The sequence below is a fragment of the Dicentrarchus labrax genome, unplaced genomic scaffold (assembly GCF_905237075.1).
Source record: "Dicentrarchus labrax unplaced genomic scaffold, dlabrax2021, whole genome shotgun sequence".
In the NCBI taxonomy this organism is placed as follows: Eukaryota; Metazoa; Chordata; class Actinopteri; family Moronidae; genus Dicentrarchus; species Dicentrarchus labrax.
In genome coordinates this window covers 11,747,880-11,771,692 of record NW_026136722.1, presented here as the reverse complement: position 1 = coordinate 11,771,692, position 23,813 = coordinate 11,747,880, and the positions used below count along the sequence as shown (strand labels likewise).

Genomic DNA, 23,813 nt, shown 5'->3' with positions numbered 1-23,813 from the left:
AAAAGCTCCTGCCTTGACTGAAAGCCTTTCTGGGTCAAATAATTTACCGTCCTTCACTTCAATTTGCAACTGTCACATCAAAGCTCGTCATTTTTACCAAAGGAACACGTCTTTTTCTCGAGTGCCATGCACTACAGCACGCCACACGCTCACACACTCGTCACACACCTCCAGAATCTACAACCGTTTGTTGGCGCTGGTCTGGTACACTACTAATTACGCATGGCTTGTATTCACAGCAACAAATCACACATTGAGCCTGTAAACAAACTGTCATTGCTGCCGTTCTTGCTCGGTCCCTTCGGCTTAATCAGCGCAGTTTCTCCGGGAGCCCCTGGACCTCTCTGTCAGTGATGTAGAGGTAGATAAGAAGGTCTGTAAACAACGACCTCCAGGGCATCGATGGTGTCAGAGCGACCAGAAATCTGTTCTACTGTCAAGAGAAGACGTTACTTTATATTCCTACTTTTCCCTTTAAGACAGTATTGTCACCATTTATTAAGCTCTTTCTAATTTACACTACAATTACATCAAGATTTATTAAAAGGTGTGAATTCAAATCCCGGTGGATTTACCTTCAACTGCATTTCTGCTTATGTCTTCTTTGAACTTGGGCTCATTGCTTCTCATCAGCACCCGAGGCTCAGAACAATAGAATCTTTCCCATTTAACGCTGCAACATGCAAACAGTCTGAGCACTGACTTGACATAATATTTTCCCTCCATTTTAACTGTGATACATTAAGGCGTTGGTTCTTAGTTCAATTATCCATATTTGAGAATTCATATATAGGCAGTCAGCACTGCTTTAGGAAACTTTTAAAACAATGCTTATTCATTGCATGCAGGCGTTTGTGCCGGAGTCCTTACCTCACAGGGCATGACAGCTAACATCACAAGTAGGAACATGGCACTGAAGAGATGCATCCTAGTCGAAATGATAGCGTCCGAGCCGACACCAGTTCCTGCAGCTCCCCCCCGTTCTTGTCCCTTACTGGGGCGGTTTCTTCAGATACAGAGGGATTCCTTTAATGCTGTATCGGCTGTGCGCCACCAACCTCATCACCAGGACGCACGGCAGCCCTCTCTGGCTCGATAAAGCGACCAGCCGCGCGTCTTCTGTGGAGCATAGACTCTTTTGCGTGTAGCGAAAGCAAAAGCTCCGATCTCCGAGCGTGGAGAAGTCCTCTGATGCTGTAATCGGGCGAAGCGGACAGCCAGCGGTCCCCTCCGTCCTGCAAAATATCTGCGACTGACTGAGCGAGAGGAGCGGAGGAGAGTCGCAGAGGTTGGAAGGTGACTGCTGTGCTTGCAAGGTGCCGACGCTAGGAGCAGCACGTCTATGTGCAAGGAGCCCAGTCAAAGAAGTACCACTCTTTGACGCAGCCAAGCTTGGCCGTGCGTGCGCGTGTGCGTGCGTGTGTGCGTGTGTGTGTGAGAGAGAGAGATAGAGAGAGATAGAGAGAGCAAGAGTGAGAGAGACCTGCTACATAATTCTTGCCTCAGTGACTGAAAGACAAGATAGATAGATAGATAGATAGATAGATAGATAGATAGATAGATAGATAGATAGATAGATAGATAGATAGATAGATAGAAAGCAGCATTGCTTGCAGTGACATAATGTTTCCACTGCATTGACAGATACCTCCAGAAAGAGCTGACATTTAGCACTGTTAAATGTCTTCCTTCTTATAAGCCCAATTGTGAATGATAACTGTCTGCATTGTAAAAGATGGAGATAGTCAAATCTACATTAATACCATCAATTCACCACAGTTGCATATCCAATTAGATGATTCCAAAATAGAGGGATTCTCAAGGGTTTAGGGAAATGATAAAGATTATTCTTGCCCCGATTACAATGAATATAATGGATGTCGTTAGCTAAAAGATTATTAAATGATGGTTAGACATTCTAATAAGTATTTTCCAGGCCAGGTGTGGTTGTTAATTGGTGTGCGCACAGCCTCTGTACGTGTCCACATGATTGGATGGTGTGGGCTTTTGTAGCAGGCTGTGGTTGTAGCTTCTGGTATGAACAACGGTGGCTTAAGCAGATATGAAGTGACAGCCGGCACATAATGCACTCTAGGGTTGTGTAAAAGTAGCTGAAGTCATAGTGTAACAGAAGAGACAAGTAAAGTTTGGAATCAATATATTTGTGAAAATACAAGTCACTTTTTATTAAATCTAAAGAAGTCAGAGCCTTATACTACTTTAACATATAGACTAAGAACAGCCCAATTATTAAGCAGTGACACAGAAACTGAGACATACTGGAACTGCCTGAATAAAATCAGTTTATTCCTGGTTTTCATTGTACAAAGTACTATTTACCCTTTTCATTTTGTTTTGTCCCATTTTGTTCTTAAAGGTCACCTATATTGTAGTTATTTTACTGGTTTACTGGTATAATGCAATAAAGTGTTATTCTTAAAAAACGAGTTTGTCATTTAACACATAGAAGAATGGGTTTAGTGTATAACGCGTTCAATAAGGATTTCATATCATACATTGTGTTGGTTTGTGTCTTCCAGCCCCTGCCCTTGTATGGTTCAGCAGAGGGTTGACTTTCTCCACCCCTGCTGCTGCCCTCACTGACATGGTGCACACCCTTCTATTTTCCCAGCAGGAAAACCCACAAAGAGGTGAAATGAGTTCCTGAGGGAGAGCGAAGGAGGGGTGGTGTATGAGAAAGAAAGAAAGAAAGAAAGAAAGAAAGAAAGAAAGAAAGAAAGAAAGAAAAAAAAAGATGAATGTAAGAACTATTCATGCTTTCCTGAGCTGTTGTTTTCATCAGTTATTGTATTTTACTGTACTAGCCTGGATCGTGCCCCTGCTCAGATACAGTCATGGAAAAAATGACTAGACCACCCTTGTTTCTTCAGTTTCTTGTTCATTTTAATGCCTGAAGGTTTTTTGTTTGGACAAATATAATGATAACAACAAAAATAGCTCATACTAGTTTAATTTAAGAGCTGATATCTAGCCATTTTCCATGGTTTTCTTGATAATACCCAAAATCACGTAAGTTCTTATATCAATAGCTGTGGCATTGTACCGCCAAAAACAGTGCTTTTAGGCATTCCACGTTTTCTTTTCTGTCTGTTTTAGTCACATGATACACACAGGAGTTATTACATGATTGCATAACCATTGTTTTTGATGACTGCAGTCATGCGTCTTGGCATGCTCTCCACCAGCTACTGACATTGTTCTGCTGTCACAGCAGCCCATTCCTGTTGCAAAAATTCAAACAAATTTGCTTTGTTTTTGGGCTTGTGGTTCTCCATTTTGTGTTTGATGATGTTCCACAGGTTTTAAATTGGATTTAGATCTGGTGATTGAGCAGGCCAAGGCATGGTTCGAAAGTTCTGGTTCTCCATCCAGGCTTTAACTGACCTTGCCGTGTGGCAAGGTGCATTGTCTTGTTGGAAAATCCAGTCATTCGAGGCAGGAAAGAGTTTATCAGCTGGTGGAAGAAGACTGTTTTCAAGAGTAGCCCTGTACGTGACCTGGTTCATTCGCCCTTCACACAACTGCATTTGCCCTGTTCCACCCATACTGAAACAACCCCAGATCATCACTGAGTGCACGGTCATCTTGTGGGGTAGAAAGAGACATTTCCTGCCTTGACCAGCTAGCAATTTGGTAGTACCATGTTCGGTTTGCTTTTTCTTGGTGTAATGAATGGCTGTCTTGGAGATCTTCAGTTTTTTGGCTACCTGTTTCTCACTCATGCCAATTTCCAGCAATGCCAATATGGCTGCCTTTGTGGCTTCACATAATTCTTCTTTTTTAGGCATTATGTGAGAGCTGACAACTTCTGAGTTGTGCTACGGCTTGAATGTAAGCAGGAAACCACTCTAGGCCTTTGCATGTGCAGTGCTGTTATGACATGAAATGGCCTCTTATATACCCTGGGAATACAATTAAGCTTAAGCATGTCAAATAGGACATAAAGTATTATGGAATCAGCTGCATTTTTTGTCGTCTTCATTTCATTCTTCAGGTAATATACCTTTAGTGGTACCAGGCATTAAAATGAACCAGAAATTGAAGAAAACAAGGGTGGTCTAATATTTTTTTCCATGACTGTACATATACTAGAGCATGGGGCTGAGAATAATAGAGGAGCAAGGCTGCCAGGGTGAGTAAAAGTGATGTTGAGTCATTGCATGGGGTCAGCGTGGCAGTGTGTTTAATGGTCATGCTGATGAAATACACTGTACTAAGACTCCTCCCTTCTCCTTGTTACTCTCCTCCTTTCCCTGCTCCATCTCTATCCCCTGTTACAGATCGGGGACCTAGGGCGTAGGGAACCGGGGAAAGTTTCTGAGGTAAATGCAAACAAAGCATAACCCATTTGTCAAAGCATTTTCTTCTTTTTATCCCAGAGTCATGCCAAGAAGGCCAAGAGAAAGTAGAAAATAGACCTTCAGGGCAACTGTGCGTCCTCTCATGCAGGCGTTATCTCTCCCTCTCTCTGTCACCTCACATGTGACTGCACTGTATTTTAGGTATTTTAGGCAGATGTGGCACCACAATCATTTTCTGCTCTACACCTTTTTCTGCCTTTCTAATGTTGCCTTCTTTATCTCAATCTCTCTCTTTCACTACTCATGTTCTCATGGTTACCCTCAGTGTTCGTGAGTTATTGACTTATGGTTGTTTGATTGTATTTCATGCTTTATGGCTTAATCTGTGATTTCTCTTTCTGTGTGAATGTGATGCTAAAATATTTGAGGCAATGCAACATATCTACAATTTTGAAGTGGCCTGAGGACTAAATTTAACAACCACCAGCATCTCTGTATTTCTCTTTCTGTGTGTGTGTGTGTGTGTGTGTGTGTGTGTGTGTGTGTGCACACGCATGAGTGTTAATCTCCTAGTGCCTACAGGCACTCTGCTTGTCAGAAAGTATGGTTCTTCAGCATCAAATCACAGCTGTTTAGATGGGACTGTTTGTATTGAGCCACAGTTGCCAAGCCTATCATTATATAGATTTTCAATTTCCAGGAATTGATTCTCTTCAAATAATTGGAAAGCAAGACGAATTTTAAACACATTGTGAGAGGGAACTTGGTAGAACAGAGCTGGAGAAAGAGGAGCTTAGTGTTTTGTTCATGGTTATAGTGAATATTAGACAGGTGGATAAGCCCAGTGAGTGACTAGAATGTAGCTCATCACACAGTCATACACAGACAGTCTAATTGGATTTTGTGAAGTTGGAGCACATAAGTTGCTCTATCCATCTAGCAAACATTGGAATCTGTCCTATAACAGAGCTTGTGGTTGTTATTGATCTTCGTAATGTTACTGCTGCTGCCGGTGCTTCTGAGTTATTATGCAATAGAACTAAAAAACCATATGCTTCCTGAAAGTATCCAGAATGTTGAGTCTACATTAGGTAGTCCAATGGGCACACAGTATAATGTTAAGCTGATGGAACTCTCAGTCTTGGTCTCAAATTTAACACTCGCTGATTGATACACACACACACACACACACACACACACAACAGGCAATCTATCACACACGAAGACACTTCATTACAACGTCAACATGTCAATAAAAACACAGATGGAGAAGTGTTAACACTCTTGCAAACAAGGCCAACACAAAAATCTTGTGCAATCATTACAGCAGCATGCACCGCACATTTGACAGTCATGCTTCCTAATAAATGTTTAATCAACTCGCACTTCACACTGCATTCAGCAGTCCCAAAAGTGCAAAGTCTTTGTACAACCAAATGGACACCTACAGCACACACTCACCCGCCTGCTGAGTTTGTCTTTCCTCTTCACTAATGGAAAGTCATCATCAATCTAGACATTAAGTTTAAAAATACAGAATTTTAGGAAAAAGCTTGCCAGACATGGTCAATGTGGACATCCATTCATGGCAGGATTTATCAAAAGCTATTATTCTTACAATTAAAATGTCCATTTTAAAAAGCTTTTCCTGTCATATCAGTGTTAAGACAAAGATAGCTTTCTAAATCTCCACTCTCTTGTACAGATGAGGGAAAGCATAATGTGTTTTCATTTAGACATCTGAAAAAATACAGAACAACTTAGTGGTGGAGAAACTAAACCAGCTATTGGGTCACAAGGTTAAGAGTGTTCAGTTGCCATGGCAATGCTTGCCTCAAGTTCCCGGATGGAAAGGTGTGAAATCTTCAATGGCTGCCCGAACATGGCTTTTCACACCCTCTCTTGGGCTGTCTCACTTTACTACCTGCGCGTAACCAAGGCAACCAGGGCAAGGACAACTCAGGTTCAGTTGGGGTTTCTGCGAAGAAGCCCTGCCATGGTTTATATCTGGGCCTTGCCAAAATCCAGCAAATATCATCAATCATCATCTAGATGAACTGCACGGCAGTCTGCTCATGTCACTGAATCAAAACAAAACAATGGTGAAGTGCTGCCCTCCACAGAAACATGAAGAAATGAGGGGAGGCGGAGACTGGCAGACACATAGAAATGGTCTGCTAAAAGGTCCGTCTTTTCAGTGAAGCCACCTAACACACACATACACACAGTATCACATCTGCCTGCTTCTTTATCTCGGACCATCCCTTTCTCCCTTTCTTCTTTCCCTCTGTTTCCCTCCTCTGTCTGTTTTCCCCCAGAAGGAGCAGTGCTAAGATTCTCCCTGAGTTGTACTCTGTAGCCTGTATTTGTGTTTAATTGGATGAAAACATGATGCGTAATGCGGGAGGAAAGAAACATGAGGGAACCAAAGTCCATGTTGCCTGCGGCAACAGAAACCAGCAGCTATTTGTTGTTGACATTTTTCTCTACTGTTTTTTCTGCTCCATTGAAACAGTGGCAGCTTCATGTTTTTTCATGCATTTAAGGCTTTTCTTTCCCCCCGATTGCAGCCTGTGCATGGTGTAAAGTTCCTGAGCATCACAAGATTTCACTCTCCACTGCCACACTCTCAAGATTGTATATATGTAGAAGAATACGTGTGTGTGTCTCTGTGTGTGCAGCATGTAGCCGTGTAGTGATCTCTGAAGTATTGTAGAAGGAGAGCTTTGATGTAGGTCTATCTAAAAAAAGTACAACCAGGTTGTCTCCATTAGGGATGTGGTGGTAGATGATGTTTACTTCCATTGCAAATAACCTGCAGCACCCAGCATTCACCTTTACTTCTGTCACACTGGTGCTGGATCACTAATGATAATAACAGCTCTATTGTAATTCAGGAAACATGTGCAAGTGAAGTTGTGATCCTGAAATCTAAAATGAACTTGAAAGAGAGGGAGAAGAAAGTAAAGTGCCTTTTACAATACCTCTATCTGAGCTGTGAGATGTCTCTCTGACCAATAAGGAGGCCACGGATAAAGGTAATAAAAAGCTCCTCAGAGTAGTGAGAGCTTTGTGCTTATTCCTCTGCAGGTTCTTCTATAGCTGCAGCTAACACACCTCTTCCCTTACATAGTGCCTTTTGTTAACACTCAGTTCTCGCTGTACTTTACCTCCCAGCATTCATTTGGACTGACAATTCCCAACATAGCTGTCTCAGGTTAATATCTCCCAGCACGTGTGCTCATTGCTACTGCGATCCCATGCTTTTATGGTACCAGTTATATTCAAAAGATGAGACCATGACAGAGACCGAGAGGGAGAGAGGAAGAGATAAAGAGTGAGACACTAGTAGGATAAAAGAATGGTTTTACATAATTAAGCAGATAGAAGTGATTACAGCAGCTTATCCACAGAGCACGAACTGCGCACATTCAGCCTCATTATGAAGTTAAAGACTCCAAACTGTGGCTGATGGCTTAATTACAGTTCCACAGTGGAACAAATGCTTTAGAGTCATTACGGCAATTCACAAACCTTTTCCTGAACACACAAGCAGTCATCAGAGAAGGTGCTTTCTTATTTCCTCGAGTTTGATTTATCTTTGTCCTGCTTCCCTTTTTTCTCATCACCATGCCCTTGTCCTGTGCCCCTGATGATCAAACATTGGCTTCTTTTTAGCCTCTGGATGCTGCTGTGACCAATAATACAGAGAGAAAGGGAAGCAGAGAGTCACTCTTTTCCTTTAAGTGCTTGCCTTAAACCTCACTCTCTAAATCCTTACTGGGGACTCTTCCAGTCTTCTTTATGTGGGAGTAGGAGGCTGAAGTTGTCCCTTCAGCTTCCACACTGCTCTGCCAAGCTCCACAGAGGCATTCCGGCAAGCAGCAGAATGTGGACTCAGCACTTCTTAGGAGTTAGTGTCTGAGGCCAGGCACAAGGGCTTTTATTCTCCAGTCTGCTTCTGCATTATTGAATCAGGGGACTGCCTCAATCCTGAAACTGGACACAGCTGAGAGGCAACATGCAGATTTGATGAATCAATACATCACAGTGGAACAGTGTAGAAGGAAGGCAAGCTGCAAAAGGACATTGGCAGAATTGGATCAGATAGAGACAGAGCAATGAAAATCTTCTTTATGCCTCAACCTTATCTTTCAGTTGCACACTCATATATGTTGACACATATAAGTCCTGAATATTCCATATCACACCTATATACATGCAGACACACAAAACACACACACACTTGCTCCCTCCCCTGAAGGCCTTCATTAGATAAAAGGAAAACAGCTCTTTCCAGAGCTGCAGTGCAATTATTCAGTGTAGTCAAGCATGTCTCTGTGTGACAAAGCAAATTGCTTTTTCGGTTTGCTGTTCCTGATACAGATAGGGCTTTCAAAATCTGAGGGGAAGCCTCGCGCCACTGCTCCTGACGCTGCAAGAGATACCGACACTTATTTACCCCACTGTGTGTGCTTGTGTTTACAGATGACTTTACGCATGCCTGTGTGCTGTGTATTTGTGTGCAGATAGCAGCATTTTGCTGTACATAGTGGTGTGTGACAATCAATCAGTTATGTTCCTTATTGCTCTTCAGTGCAATCTGACTTGATTGATAAAGGTCTTGTGTGACGTGGTGTGTTATGGTCCATGTAGAAGAAATTGATGCCCTGCGCACTGCTTAGATAATCATCCTGAGCAGAGTGAAAACAACCAGGGACCCGCTTAAATGGCGCTGTTTTCCGCTGCACAGTCGAGGGGGCACCATGCACCAGGCTTCCATTAAGTACCTGTAATGTTTGCAGCTGTACCTCATTTTATTTCCCTTTTGATGATGAGATGTTTTACAGATGGTTTCATTTAAGAACTAGAAACCGTTCAATGAAAATGACAAGGATGATTAGATCTACTCTATGTGCCAAACACTGTTTAGATCAAATCATCAAAATGTCAACCAGTGTGTTTGGAGGCATGTTTGGGGCTAAGACTGGGGATCCTTGTGGCAAAAGTATTAGGAGAAGTCATTTGTATGAAAGTGGTCTGAGAAATTCATGGCCACTTTCTCAGGTCTGGCAGATGATTATCCTTCCCTTCATGTTAGGGTGAGTGAGAGAGCTGTTCATGGCCACTGACTCCTTATTTATCTTATCCATGCTCACTCCAGTAGGGTTCCAATCAATATCCAGGGACTTGGAGCGAGAGAGGGAGACAGAGGACAAGTCATCGGGAGTGAGGCAGAAGGAGAGAGAGAGAGAGAGCGCAAGGACAGAGCAGAGCGTGGAGATTTATTTGTGCTGCCTGTCGGTTTGTGGCCACACACAAGGAGACAAATGCTTATGGGAAGCTTCAGGAATCTCCTCTGTGATTATGGAGCACGTCAATTGATTTTGTAATGATTTTCATCTCTGTACAATATCGACTAGCTGTATATTAGTCAGAAGTAATCTCAGTTTATGATGACACTCACAGCTGATTGGAATTGGAAAACAGAGCAATGAAAGGTTGACAGTTATTGGGAAGCTTTATTTTTTAGTTTGTTTTCAAAATGTTACTCAACGTGATGTTTTATGCCAAGTAACCTGAGGCCTATTTAATGCCTACGGCGGTTTTAACCCCTTCTGGCTCACTATATTGATTGTCATCTGCTGTCCTGCCATCAAGGCACCTGGGGAAAGCTTTAAGCAACATTGCATGTCCAAATACCCAGGAATCTAGCTGCTGGCTAGTCTGTTGCCATAGAGACATATTGTTGTCATGCCGACAAGCTAGCCAGTATGTAATATGAAAAAACAAGGGATAAGACGAGAGAATCAGACCACAGAGATGCTCACAACTTTCCTGTGGAGGGGTGGGGTGGCAGTTCCTTTTGAAAATCAGTCACCTCTCAGGCTGTGAGTGTACAGTGCTAAGACATGGAGGGTTTGGAAGATGCATTAGTATTAACACATATCTGGTTGGCTCAAGATGAAAGGCACAGAAAAAGAGAGTGGGAAAGCCTGTAGAGGCAGAGGTTGACACTTTGTAAAGAAAAGTAAGAGAAAGAGATTTGGCATGAAACTGAAGGTAGAAGAGAGGGATTTCATGTGCTGGTTCCACAGAGTTTTGCCTGCTCACTACAAGCAATCTGAAGAACCCTACATGGGCACTTCAAAATACTCATGAATTATGCCTGTCAGTGCTGTCCATATGTGCCTGGAATATCTGATCAACTGCACTGATGGGGAAGGGATAGATGGATGGAGGGAGGCAGGGAAAGAGGGAGTGAGAAAGACTGATAAAAAATGAGCCATGGAGAGAACAAATGGATGGGATGAAAGAAAGAACAAAGAAAGAGCAAGAGACACAGAGAAAACAGGGACAAAGGGATATATGAACATAGACTGACAATTGAGTGAGAGATGCTAAAAAAAAGGCTAACAAATGGAGAGAGAGAGTGAATGAAGGACAGATAAAGGAAGAGTGAGGCTGAGCGGTGTTGGGCCCTGTGGAAGCCACTGACCACTCTAATTATCCTCTATTTTCTTCAAACAAGGCTGAGGCATTGTGAGTCAGTCCCCTGGGACACAACCCGCTCCTCATTTTCTCTTAGATTCAATTCCACTCCATCCTCCTCTGTCTTTTACATATAAAACACTTTCTTCAATTATTCCTCTGACGTTCATATCTGTATTATTTGACGCCTTTGCCTATTCAGAGTGACTGCTCATTTCGCCCCACTCTGGTGTGACTAGAATCAATCCCAGGCTCATTCCAAGATAGGCAGAGCAAGTGAATGTGTGTGTGTGTGTGTGTGTGTGTGTGTGTGTGTGTGTGTGTGTGTGTGTGTGTGTGTGTGTGTGTGTGTGTGTGTCTGTGTGTGTGTGCACCTTGTGTGTATAGTTGTTTGTTGAGTATGATTGAAGACAAGACACAGAGTGAGATTGGAGAAAAAGACAGACCAGCAGAGGGAGGGCAGTATGATTTAAAAGGAGTGTGCAAATGAGTGTGTGTGTTTGTGCGCATGTAAGAATAAGGCCAAGGAAATAAGTGTGCTTGGTTGTGTGTTTGGTGTAATGAAGGTGTTTCCAGCTTATGCTTGCCCTGCTCTCTCTCTTGTGTAGGACAGCATGGTTTATTTGAGATCAAATGAGGCTACAATTACACGGTGGATGCCTTTCTCTCTCAATCGATTACAAACAAAAGGAGCATTCCATCAGAGGCTTTTAACTAGAGGTGCTGCTGCGTGCATTGCCATCTATAGCATACTGGCTCATTGTTACTTTGCTTTGAATTTCACAAGAAATGAGGGTTGGCAAGAGAGAACAGCGAGAGAGTGATTTTCAAATGGATGCTCTCCGCCCGCTCAAATAGACATTTAGCATTAAAGTGAAATTAGAGTGAGCAGTCTGTAACACCATTTCTCTTCTGCCTGCTCAAAAAGTCCAAAGAAGTCTTCAGATGATATCGTATGATCATTCACATATTAATATTTTAGCTACAGGCCTGGCTGTTAGAGGTAGAAGACTATGATCTGTATGGTCATGAAGCGGCTGCAGATTAGACAAGCAAATTGAGTAAATCCGTATTTGATGTACTAATTTGTTACCAAATAGTTTGGGAGTAAACTTACCAACATATTTTCTGTAAAAAAGAAGTAAAAACAGTTATAAAATTCTATTAGACTAAATTCTAATTCCCATATTTAATTTAATTCATTATAATCCTGTGAGCACGTAAATTGGTCTACCCTATATTTTCCACCATCAGAATGCAAAAGTGAGAGCAAATATCCTGTCTGGCTGAGTTAAATTGACCGTAGTTCACAAATTTCCTTTCCCAGTTAATCTGTGTTATCTTTGTGCCTGAGCCTGTTACTGTTCTGAAACCTATTTGCACGTTGCCAACATGTCTATGACCTGCTGCTTACCTATTATTTCATGCCTTCTTCTGTCAGCCCTTCTGATTTGTCTGCTTTACCTGACTGCCTGCTGACTTTAAAGACAGTTTTTTTTATATCATTGTTCTAAGTAAACTGCTTGTTAAACCTTCCTGCCAAGTCCCTTTGGGTCCAGTCTGTGTCCTGTCACTGTGACACATAGACATCCAAATAAAAGAGAGCATCATGGCCATTCTATTGAAATTCTAACCCTAGCCACCTGTGAAATGTGATGCCAATAATCAGCAGCATTTGAACCTGTGAAAAATGGGCTTCTTTCACTTGATAACAGACTTGATTTACTTGTCACGTGTTTACATCGGACCTTTGACTAAACTGATTTGGTTTCAAAAGTGAGGTTTTTGTCAGTGGTATTAGCAGCACTAGCGAGCCTGAGTCTTTCGATTCAAAGTTAATATAACAAATGTTGGCAAATCAATGTCATGTATAGACAGTTTTTCTTTTAAAACTGGTAGCTGTTATGTTAATCAATTAACAAATTGTCAGTACTGTACATCTGTATTTGAGGCACAAATTAACTCCAAATTAAATGTGGAGATGTTCTCGCCATCTTTTTGAGGCAGGTGGCCTTTCACGCTTGTTGAGTTACAAGTGTCTTGGTCAACATTGCCAAGTAAGTAAGTAAAATGTTACCAGCACACTGGAATCAACACATTTCACACCATATTTGTATTTTCACGCATCAAGCATCCGCTCAGTCAAGCTTCAAATATAAGCCCTGTATCACACAAAGTTGTGCAATGGAGTTAAGTGAACCACTGACTTCTACACAATCAACAGCTCTCTTATCTTCACTGTAGATCCATTGCAGCTGAGCAGTGGGTGATAATAAGCGAGAGCTACAGCTTTAAGCTTTAATATGTTACATTTGATAAACAACTTTGGTGTTTGAATTATTTACAGCTTTTAATAGTGAGGTCTCCGGGGGATTTGTCGTCTTTGATTGAACAATAAGAAAACTCAAGAGCAAGGACTTCATGACAATACCTAATGTAGATGTTGTTCTGCTATTTGCTATTTGTCATTCAGCAACCAAGATCCTGTCAAATCAATCGGTAGTTTCTTTCTGAAATGGCAGTGACATCCTTCACATCATGGTTCTGTGCAACCAACAGAAACACAACATTGAGTACAAGGCTCTCCCTTTATCCATTTTATTTTTTACCACCACTTGAGTTACCCAAATCTGAAATCTGAAAAAGAACGTCTGATAAGAAGTGTTTAATTTGTTTTCTCCTGTTGACAACCTTTGATTGTGAAATAGAAAAATATTTTATACCAACACAGCAATGTGTTGCACTTACTCAATTGCTGTCATTGTTATTTACATTTCATTTCATTTTGTCACATCATGTTTACATTGTCCTTTTGGATAAGCCTCCTGTACTAACCACAGTATGGCCAGAGTAAATACATTCCTAGCCTGATTTCAAAGAAGAAGTTTCACAGTGTAATATTCTTGCAAGACAATGCAACCACTACTCGCTTGCAGGCTTTTTTTACTCTCTCTATATGCAATTTCAGACAGATTTTGAATTATTTTGAAGTGACACAGTTATAAACGTAATGAAACACACACTCGTACATACAGTATCTAGGTCACCTTGTATTAGAATTTTAATTTTCTTTAAAGGTTGTCAAAATGAAAGTGAGGCAGACAATAAAGGCGGCAGACATTTCTGCAGCACAAGTTTAAAACCACATAAAAAGTGAATATCATATCTTCTGTGGGTACAGCCTTAGTCTTAATCTTTCGTACCTTTTGCTCTTTGGGCCTCATTCAGAATTTACATCTGGCCGGTGCTTCCATATTCAGTGGGGGGCTTGCCCCAGCAGGGGTGGTGTGAGCACATTGGTAATAGGCGCACTGCTCATGCTGTCAGGGGGAAAGACGGGATCGGCCTCCGCTCCACAGAAGGCACAGGGGACCCAGATGAAGGAGATATGAACTCTGTGTCGGTATGTGCGCTGTTCGTGAGCACATCTGCATGGTCTTGAGTGCATGTGTATGTATTTTCATGCTTGTGTGTGTTTATGTGCAAGTGTGTGTACACATAGGGGAAGGGCTGCTGTTCCAGCCTGCTTGCTGACAGACAGTCTCTTGGTTAATGAGCAGCTGTCGGCCATCACTATTCATGAGCCCTGTCACTCACCTCCTCTCTCAAAGCACCAGCACCTGAAACCCTGAAACCCCTAGTCTCTCATTAGCACTGCAGCAGCACAGGCACATACATCAACACACAGGCTCTCTAACATAAGCATACATTAATTCTACAACATGACCGTAATACTTGTACATGTGTGTAAAGATGTAAAAAAACATACAGTGCACAGAGCCTGCATCTTCAATAGAATTCAAATGGAAGCACTGTGGTTTAAACAGAGTAGGTTCTGGTTTATTCAGACCACAAAGCATTCAAAATAGTGCATCACTGCACTTTCATCTGAGCTTGAAACAGTCGTGCATATGGGACTTGACTAGAAATGGCTGATTGATGTGTCCTAGTGGAAATGGATAGAGAACTGGGAGTTTAACTAAAGACTTCTGTTTGTGCTGCACTGTATGCGGAATAGTCAAATAGAATAAAACACCAGCATGACGACCTTTCTCAATATTAGTGGCTTCATTTTAACATTGACCTGCTTTCTTTGCCTTTATACTTGAGTACTATATATATTCCTGAGTACAGGTCAAGGCTTAGTAACAAAGACTGAACTTCTATTACATGGTAGAATACACTATTCAAGAACCTTCTGTTTTTGTTTGTGATGGTGAATTTTAGAGAAGGCCTTGGCACATAGTTACCATCCTTCTTAAACTGTCCTATAGAATTTATCATCCTTACGGACACTGCTTCTGTCAAAAAATTCATTCATTCATTATGCAGGTGATAATTATTAATAATAGAGCATTCGCAACTCTCTCTGATTACTTCTGTGCCAGAAAATTCATCCTGAACCAAGTCAAAGCCAGCAATACACATTTTTGTGACCATACTGTGAGTGTGTACTGCATGTGCATGAGTAAGTGAGATAATGAGAGGGCATGCTGCAATTTTTCAATGTACAGGATACAGGAAAAAAGAGAAAAACTAGTCTGAAAGAGTGTATCAGACTTAGTGAGAAAGACAGACATAGAAAAACGAGTGACTGCAAGAATAATTCCCGATTGCAGATTCAGAATATTGCTTCATGTCTCAGGTTGGTTCTGAATTATTGAAGAGAAGCAGAGTCAGGCCCAATTGTACTCATTACAGTGAAACATATGAAACCATAATTCAAACGTTGCCAGTTGCACCGACAAGTGGAGAGAAAGGGATGCACTTTATCCACTCAGCAAGTGTATTGATTACTAGGCCTTATCCATTTTGCTGGTATATGTACAGAGATTACACGACATTTTCGATTTCCTACAAGTGACAGAAAACATATTGCCATCTCTAATCACTATATGAGTTTCAGCACCCTCGCAACCTCAAGCAATTTATTTAGTCTATATCTCTCTTTAGGCTAAATGAGGCTTTTGAGTACCAGTTCTTTCCTGGTCTGTCACACAATGAGCTGTGCTTCCTCTGCAGTTCACCTCTGCCTTGCAAGATTTATGAAAAGTGTCCAGGTGCCCATGAAATGCTGCCACGTGCGATTCTCTGTGATAGAATAATCACCGTGTCAGTGCTGCTACAGGAACTGATACAGGACAGGATGCATTGATCATTCGGCGAGAGGGAGAGAAGGAAAGGGAGGGAAATGGAAGGGAGAGTTAAGGAAAAGGGGGTGGAGGGAAATGGAAGGGAGAGTGAAGGAAAAGGGGGTGGAGGGCTGATGGAGTGAGAGGTAGAGAGAAGATGAGGATTTCTTTGCATTCAGGACCACAGAGGAGAGCAGCCAGACTCATTGAGGTGAATGGAAACGATTAGTTTCCCTGGCTTCTCAACTGAGGTCTGAGCCAGTGTACTCCCACAGCTGAATCACTCAGTCTCTGTCTCTCTCGCACTCTTTCCCTCTCTGCCTCGTCTGATTTATGGGAAAAAATCATCTCTATTGAGCGATGGGGTCATGCAGTTACCACTCTCTCTCTCTCGCTTACTCTCGCTCACTAACAAATCAGAAACTCACATACACTCAAACACACACACACAAAGCTGAATACAGATCCCATGTGTTTATTTCTCCTGTTTTTTCTGATCAGGGCTAAGTTTGTTCATTAACACTCTCTGCCTTGGATTTATGAACAGCTGTGCATGTCTAAATTGGCCTGAGTGATTCATACAACACAAGCCTGTCTGGTGAATGACTGTCGCTCTCTTTCTCTCTTTTCCTGCTCTCTTCCTGCTTTCTCATTCTTTCTCTCTGTGTCCCTCTCCCACTGTGGTAAATAAGACACCACTGATTACTTTGGCTGTCTTGGGAGCTTGCAGACAACTCAGTCCTACTTTTACGGAGGACTAAGTTAAGTGAGGATGGCATGGCAGCAGCATAGTGGTTGTGGCTGTGGTAGTGGACGTTGAGAGCTGCAGCAGACGCCAAATTAGAAGAAGAATGAGTGTGTGTATGTGTGTGTCTGTTGGAGGTGGTGGGGGTGTTCTCAAGCTGTGCGTCTGAATCTGGGCTCTCTGTCTGCCAGATAATCATCTGACGCTCTCAGACACACAGGGCCTTGGGCATCCGAACGTCAGCGTGCTCTTTGTCCACTCGCCTAGGGATTTCTATTGCCCTCCCTCGCCTTTAAGTCATTTTTTTCAAACTGCTTTACTAATGTTAGCTTTGTCGATAAGCGCCTTTGATGGAAAAGGCATCTGCGGAAATGATTCCCCCCACCCTTCCTGAGATAAAGGAGCTATGGATGGGACCTGGCAGGAGAGGCGCTTGCATGCACACTAATAAGAGCACCCCTGCTTAGTGGCAAATGCTCGTGATTTCACATACCCACACAGACACGTATACGAGTCCTACGCATCGAGGAGCATGTTGAGCACAAGCTAGAGATGATCCAAGTTATTCCCCACAACTTGTACTGTACAGGATGCTAAACTGAGAGCAGTTTTCACACTCATACACACATCAGTGGCATGGAAAATAATGTCTGCTGTTATCTACTGTGACACAACATCCGGATTTGGGTGGATGTGTTGAGACCAAGGGAATGTCCCTGTACACCCAGAAATGTAGATATTCCCACTGACCCTCTCTCTTTAATCTGAACGTCTGTTTAATGTGTTCATTTCTCACTGTGACTTTGTGACACATTCAGCTTAGTTAGAATCAATGTCACAGGAGGGGAGCTGAGGGCAAGAAACAAGAGAGAGAGTATAGGAGGGACAGTCCAACAAACAACAAAGAAACATCTCTCACATTTTCAGCTCCAGAATAATGAGACAGAGATGTGGAGTGGAGGGAACCAGAGACAGAGAGTAAGAGAGAGAACAGAGAACACAGAACAGAAAGAAGAGAGACAATCGTGTTTCCAATATGCAGCAACTAAGAATCCACCAGCCAGTGGGCTACACTAATATACTCCTGGGCCTAAAAGTATCTCATCAATCTCAACTATAGACCAACAGTTCTGCTCAAATCTGTGATGGAATAGCAGTGAACAGTAATGATTTGGCCAAGAGCTTTGCTCAAAAGTACACCTAACATTTTCGCATCCGTATGGCAAAGCTTATAAGGTAATTTTAGAGATTCTTTATCTCACACAAATAATGTTTGCAGATCAGAGTGTGTCAGGGTTTGTGTGTCACCCCAGCAGGAGAGATGCTACAAAGATATAACAATCCTGTCAAGATTGCATTAAAGGACAAAGCACTACAGGGTGTGTGTTTTCCAGAGATCATGCTCCCTATCAATTATGCAGAGTTAAGCAAACCTTTGAATCTAGATACAACTAGAATTAACGCCCTGAGGTTGTCAAGTTGCAGTTTACATCCATATCTGTCCAGACTTATTTAATATAAGGTATGACGTGTATCTTTTGGCTAAATGGAAATCTTGATGATACATTTATGCAATTCAATGAATATACATCACACATGTACTACTACATGTACATTACTATGTATAGATGGATTCCTATAGACTATGGCTATGCAGTGCTTTTGTTTTTTCTTGTCATTTTCAGAGGCAATGTTCAAAATTCAGAATGAGGCAGAGCAAGTGTTCATTGTTGTCTGATATTTTCTTGATTCTATGAGTTATAATTTTTCTTTTACTTTTTAATCCAATTTCTTAATGCTTTGGCAAAATTGTCTTTGTTACACTCATGCCAATAAAGCATACTGAATCGAATTGGCTTAAAAGACAGAATGGACGAGATGGAAAGATGAAAGCTTGCACTGTGCTAGTTATTATTTACTCTGTGCGTCGTCCCAGTCAACATGAGTGTGAAATCTGAAATACCCCAGTTAATTTTTAAATTATGGCTAAAAATGTATTTTGAAAAACCTTTTGACATTTGAGTCAAAAGTGTCCCCAATTCAGTGCCTGACCAACTGTGAAATATGATCACAATCTTCCCTCCTGCTGAGTTATAGAGTTGAATAATGGCCATTAAGTGTTTTTCCAGGAAATTATGATATCACTGTAAAGCTGACCTTTGACCTTTTGGGTAAAAACATGTCATCACTTCATCATTGTATCATTAAACATTTGTGGGGCATTTTCTCATAATTATCACATCAATTCTTGAGTTATGCCCAAAAATATGTTTTGTGAGGTCAAATTGATCTTGACTTTTGACAACTAAAATCAAATCAGGTCATCCTTGAGTACAAGTGGACATTTGTGCAGAAGTTTAAGAAATTCCCTCAAGGCGTTCCTGAAATATCACGTTCATAAGATTGAGACGGATGTATGGATGGACATACGGTCAAATGGACGGACTGATGGACAACCCGAAAACATAAGGCCATGGCTATCTCCACCGCAGAGGCATAAAATTCAACTTTTGCTTCACTGACATTAGGTTCAAAAGTCACAACCATCTTTTAAGGAAGGAAGGAATCAATCAAAAAGCGTCTTGTTAAGAAAGAGCCGATACTTACATGACAAGCTTACTATTTTCTACTGCCATCGCCATCACTACCATGCAGTGTTATATATTGTAGTTCTTGTAGTATCAGTAACATGAAACAGCTTAGGGATCCCTGAAAGAAAGGATTAGTAAAACAATATATCATTTTAGATTGGTTTCTTTTTCTGGCACAGGGATTTGACAGTGATTCATCCACACCTTTCAACATTGTTCTGTGTATGTTGTATGTTTGTACTTGTATTTGTGAGCATAAAATAGAAATTTTAAAGTGGGAATTCATTTCCATAGGCTTTCATAAAGCTGAGCACCAAGATCGGGTGGATGAAGGGCACTAAAAAACTGAATAATCTCTGTGCTGTGGCAAGACTGTTTATCAGTGGTTTCCAAATAATTGTTATGTATGACAACACAATTCTGATGGTGTATTCTTGTATATGAGTTTGTCATTAAGAGAAGATAGATAATGTATACAGTACCGCTACAGTGATAGAATCTGACAAAGGTTTAGCTGTCAGCAAAAGAAATACATGAATTTGGAGACACAATGTCACAGGAATTATAGTCACTAGAGGGTGGAATGTGCAGGGAAAAGGGCATAGTACCGTGGAAATACCATATTGATAGTCACACTGCTCTTCTGCTTGATCATTATTCTGAGGTAGTGGCAACAGATGACCTTTCCCGGTCAAGAGCTTCGTGTGGTTAAAATTCAATTGAGTGGAAGAGAGCAGAAAGGAGGAAAAAAAATAACATGGTAACCTTTATTCTGCCATTGACGCTAACCTTGAACAATGGGCCCCAAAGGGGATGAGCGCCTTGTACTTTAACGTGTGAGAGAATAGGCTTTAGAGTGTGTGTGTGTGTGTGTGTGTGTGTGTGTGTGTGTGTGTGTGTGTGTGGAGAGTGTATGTAGGTGCATGAGTCTCTGTGAATGGAGCAAAAAGCAATTATTGTGTGTGTGTGTGTGTGTGTGTGTGTGTGTGTGTGTGTGTGTGTGTGTGTGTGTTTGTGGTAGCAACCAAGATAAGTAGACAGACAGAGACAGTGAATGTGATGAAATAGTTTTAAAGACAGTCAGTCACTGGTGAAAAATAAAGTAGTCATTGTGACTTTTACCATCAGCACAGCTCTTGCTACCTTCACCAAATAGACCAAACAGACAAATCTGAACTGTTGCATTTCTTATCTGCAACCATTTTATTACTGACCTCTTCTCTTGTTCTCACTATCAATCTTTCCATCCTTCTCTCACCTCTGTCTCCACTCCACCTTCCCCCTTGAGGAGACTGAAACAGGGCTAATTGAAATAAATGAACTGGGGAGCAAATCAGAGTTGATTACATCGGCTGTGTGGGGATGCTGATTGCATGCTTGTTGAGTGAATGTTGCAGAACTAGTTGGTAATGAAGAGCCTTGTTTGTCTATTGACTGGACATTGCAGACAGCCACATGCTCTCGTGGATATTGTTCTAACCCAACTACATGGGTCTGGAGAGGAATAAGAAAATAGAATTATTTCTTATTTGTTTTAATTCGCACATACATTTTTGACAAATACATTTGTTTTTCATTCAGGCAACAGGTTACTACTCATAAAGTCCTCAGAATAACTGTACAGTATGTAAAATTAGTACAACAAACACTATACACAGGAAGGGAAGTGCAGGATGGGACAGGAGGAGAGGAGTTAATTACTGGAATGTTTAAATGCTGTGAAACAAATAGAACAGCAGGATTGAAATTACACATACTGGATACACAGTCTACTGTTTGAGTTGGAGGTAGACAGAGCATTAAGAAATGTCATTTGCTAAAGGGAAAATTAACAGTAAAATGGAATTCACATACATATGTAGTTTCAGCAAAATTTCACAGCTCTATTTGTCAATTTGAAGAAGTCTCTGTTTAAGCTGACATGCAGAGACAGACTGTAGTAATAATGTCATCTATAAACAAATCCTGCAGCTGCTTCACTGTATGGAACAGCACTATGATAGCACCCACGATAATTTTACTGGGATTGACGCTACAAATCTTAAAAGTAATTTGAAGGAAGCATTAAAAACAAATCAGCAAGTTATCAAAATGTTACCTGATGTCATTTTTATCTCCAGACTTGATGCTGTCATTTCTATTGTAGGTAGACAATTGTCTCTATTCATAGATTCTGGATTTAATATCCAAAGCGGAACGGCACAATTTAAATTCGGGTTAGGAGTGGATTTTTCCTTTAAAGCGATCAACCACATTGCTCTGAACTGTCCCTAACCTCCTTTCACTGGCCCTGTGAAATTGGCACAATCAGCCAGAAGATGTGCAAAAAACACAGTAGACTACTCCCCAGCCTCTGAGGGTCTTTCGTGATGCTGAAAGAGCAATAACCCTCTCCCTCTCTAGCCCTATAAACCTGCCCACCGAGACACACAAGCACAGTGACAAAAAAAACTAAACAGAATCATCTTTAGCACCACTGAAGAGCAAATCATGTCACATGATACACAGCAACATATTCAGTTGAAATTTCAACATGTGAAAAGAACAGAGAAACAAAAACCTCTGAGTAGGGCAGAAAAGTGAAAACAGGTTATGTCAGCATAGCATAAAACGGTTTCAAGAGATGCGTGAAATGTCTCTTGGTATAAAGGACTGCAGTTAAGACTAAAGAACATTTTAATCAGCATGCGCTTAATTTTGCCCTGAAATATCCCCAACCTAGTTGCTGAGGTATGTCATAGCAAGTATATACCACAGTATAAAGGATGTTAGTCTGACATATACAGTACTGTAGTCCTTGGACACATATAGGGCCTTAAAAAGCTTATTATCGAGCCCATGGAGGGAAGCAGTCCAATAAAGGAAACAACCTTATCCGTTCAAGTAAGTGTCGGGTTCAATAACTAGCTATGCCTATTGAATACTAATCAAGGTAATTCACTGAGCAAACTGCAGTTGAAGGGTAAAAAGGACAATTTATCATTCTTGCACACAGGAAATTAATTATTGTGCTTGTGTGGAATTAATATGCTAGGCTAGTTCACAACTGCTATGCAATTGTCATTATAGTGAAATCTGAGCATGCAAATGAGTATGACTGTGTCTCTGATTTATTCAGATGCAGTCTATGTAAAACATTAGGTAGCAACTAGTTCATCCATGGTCTGAAAAGTTTCACTTAACTGACCCAGACCATAGAATGACAGACTCCGTTCCGTGATCGGACAGATCTGTCTTGTTTATAAGTGGTCATCATCAAGTGGTGCAGTCCACAGAATTCTGGAGGATACAGCACACTCAAACAGTGAGAGAAAAAGAAAACAAAAACACTTAAAATTAAATATATCTAACTGGAACATTTCCCTTTGGTAAATGTGCTTTGTTCCCACTGTTGCATATCCGCTTTCTCACCATTCTTCTCATTGTTGTAAAGCCGTAGAACCTATTTCACTGGCTGTTGAAGAGTCTTAAATAAAATACCACAAACCCACCACATACAGGAACATAATATAATAAATATTGCTTGGGGGAGCGGTAAAAGTCCAGTTTCTTTTACTGAAATCTAGCTTGCTTGGTGTGTCTTTTGTTTTTTATTTGCTGTTGGCAAGATGTTAGCCATTGAAGCATACTCGTCCAACTTGGAATCCAAACTTCTGGTTGCTGTTGCCAAAGTCTGCTGGAGCCACATCTATAATAGGGAGCAGCTCTGCTGAGGGGGAGTCAATCTCTAGAACAGTCCTTTCTTGACCTTTGCGGAACTGAAAGAGAAAAATTAAAGCCATTATCAGAATTTTCTCAGCTTAATTTGACTAACTAGCTCTACCCACCCATTCTGGCCTAAATCCCTGCTCTACTCAGTGATTTGATGCCTACCCACTTAAATCAAGAACCAGCTGAGCACATAGAACACAACTGATAAACACATTAGTTTCATTAAGCTTAATTCCAATTCTTGTTCCTTTCCCTGCACTGACCTGGCATCCATCATGCACTGCATTGATGAAGGAGCTTTTGGCTTGGGTCAGCTCCTCGTCATTGCTGCCCCGGAGGCGGAGGGCACGCTGGTAGGAGCGTGAGGTGGTGTCAAACCATCCTGCAGAGTTCTGGCAGGTATAGGTGAAGCTCTGCTTGGCTGTGGCACTCAGTAGTTTCAGGAAGGTCAGCTGAACTACATGTACAGGGTTCCCATCCCTGTCATTGTAGGAGAACTGGATGGCACAGATACATAGACATTAGTGCACTACAACAGCATGAGAAAGACAATATGTACTAAAGCCACCACTTTAAAACAGCACTACCCTTAAATGACACAAAAGCTCTCTGAATGAGAAAAAATACACCAAAACAGGTTCTCACTAAAAGAGAAGAAGCCACAGAAAAACATTGTCTGAGCCTATAATCTGTCAGACAAACATGAAATTACAAATCTCCCAGCTTGTGCTGATGAGGGAGTTTACGTAAGCGGTGAGGGTGAAAAAATTGCAGCAACTTCTTCACAATCAGAACAGCCAGGCAAAGTAGTAAGAAGTAG

At 41.4% G+C, this 23,813-nt stretch overlaps 3 protein-coding genes across 4 annotated transcripts in view; 1 reads left to right on the top strand and 2 right to left on the bottom strand.

The window, feature by feature from the left end:
- olfm2a (olfactomedin 2a) overlaps positions 1-1,344 on the bottom strand; it is a 41,433-nt gene extending 40,089 nt beyond the window's left edge. The window contains exon 1 of the mRNA XM_051389295.1: positions 871-1,344. Coding sequence (XP_051245255.1) covers positions 871-927 — 57 coding nt within the window. The 5' untranslated portion in view covers positions 928-1,344. The remainder of the gene's footprint in view (positions 1-870) is intronic.
- Positions 1-23,813, top strand: part of soul5 (heme-binding protein soul5) — a 163,310-nt gene that overhangs the window by 5,186 nt on the left and 134,311 nt on the right. The gene's annotated exons all lie outside the window — the stretch shown is intronic.
- col5a3a (collagen, type V, alpha 3a) overlaps positions 20,801-23,813 on the bottom strand; it is a 47,496-nt gene continuing 44,483 nt past the window's right edge. For both annotated transcript variants that reach the window (XM_051389257.1, XM_051389258.1), the window contains 2 exons: positions 23,257-23,490; positions 20,801-23,040 (listed from right to left, as the gene is read on the bottom strand). In XM_051389257.1, coding sequence (XP_051245217.1) covers positions 22,894-23,040; positions 23,257-23,490 — 381 coding nt within the window. In that variant the 3' untranslated portion in view covers positions 20,801-22,893. The remainder of the gene's footprint in view (positions 23,041-23,256; positions 23,491-23,813) is intronic.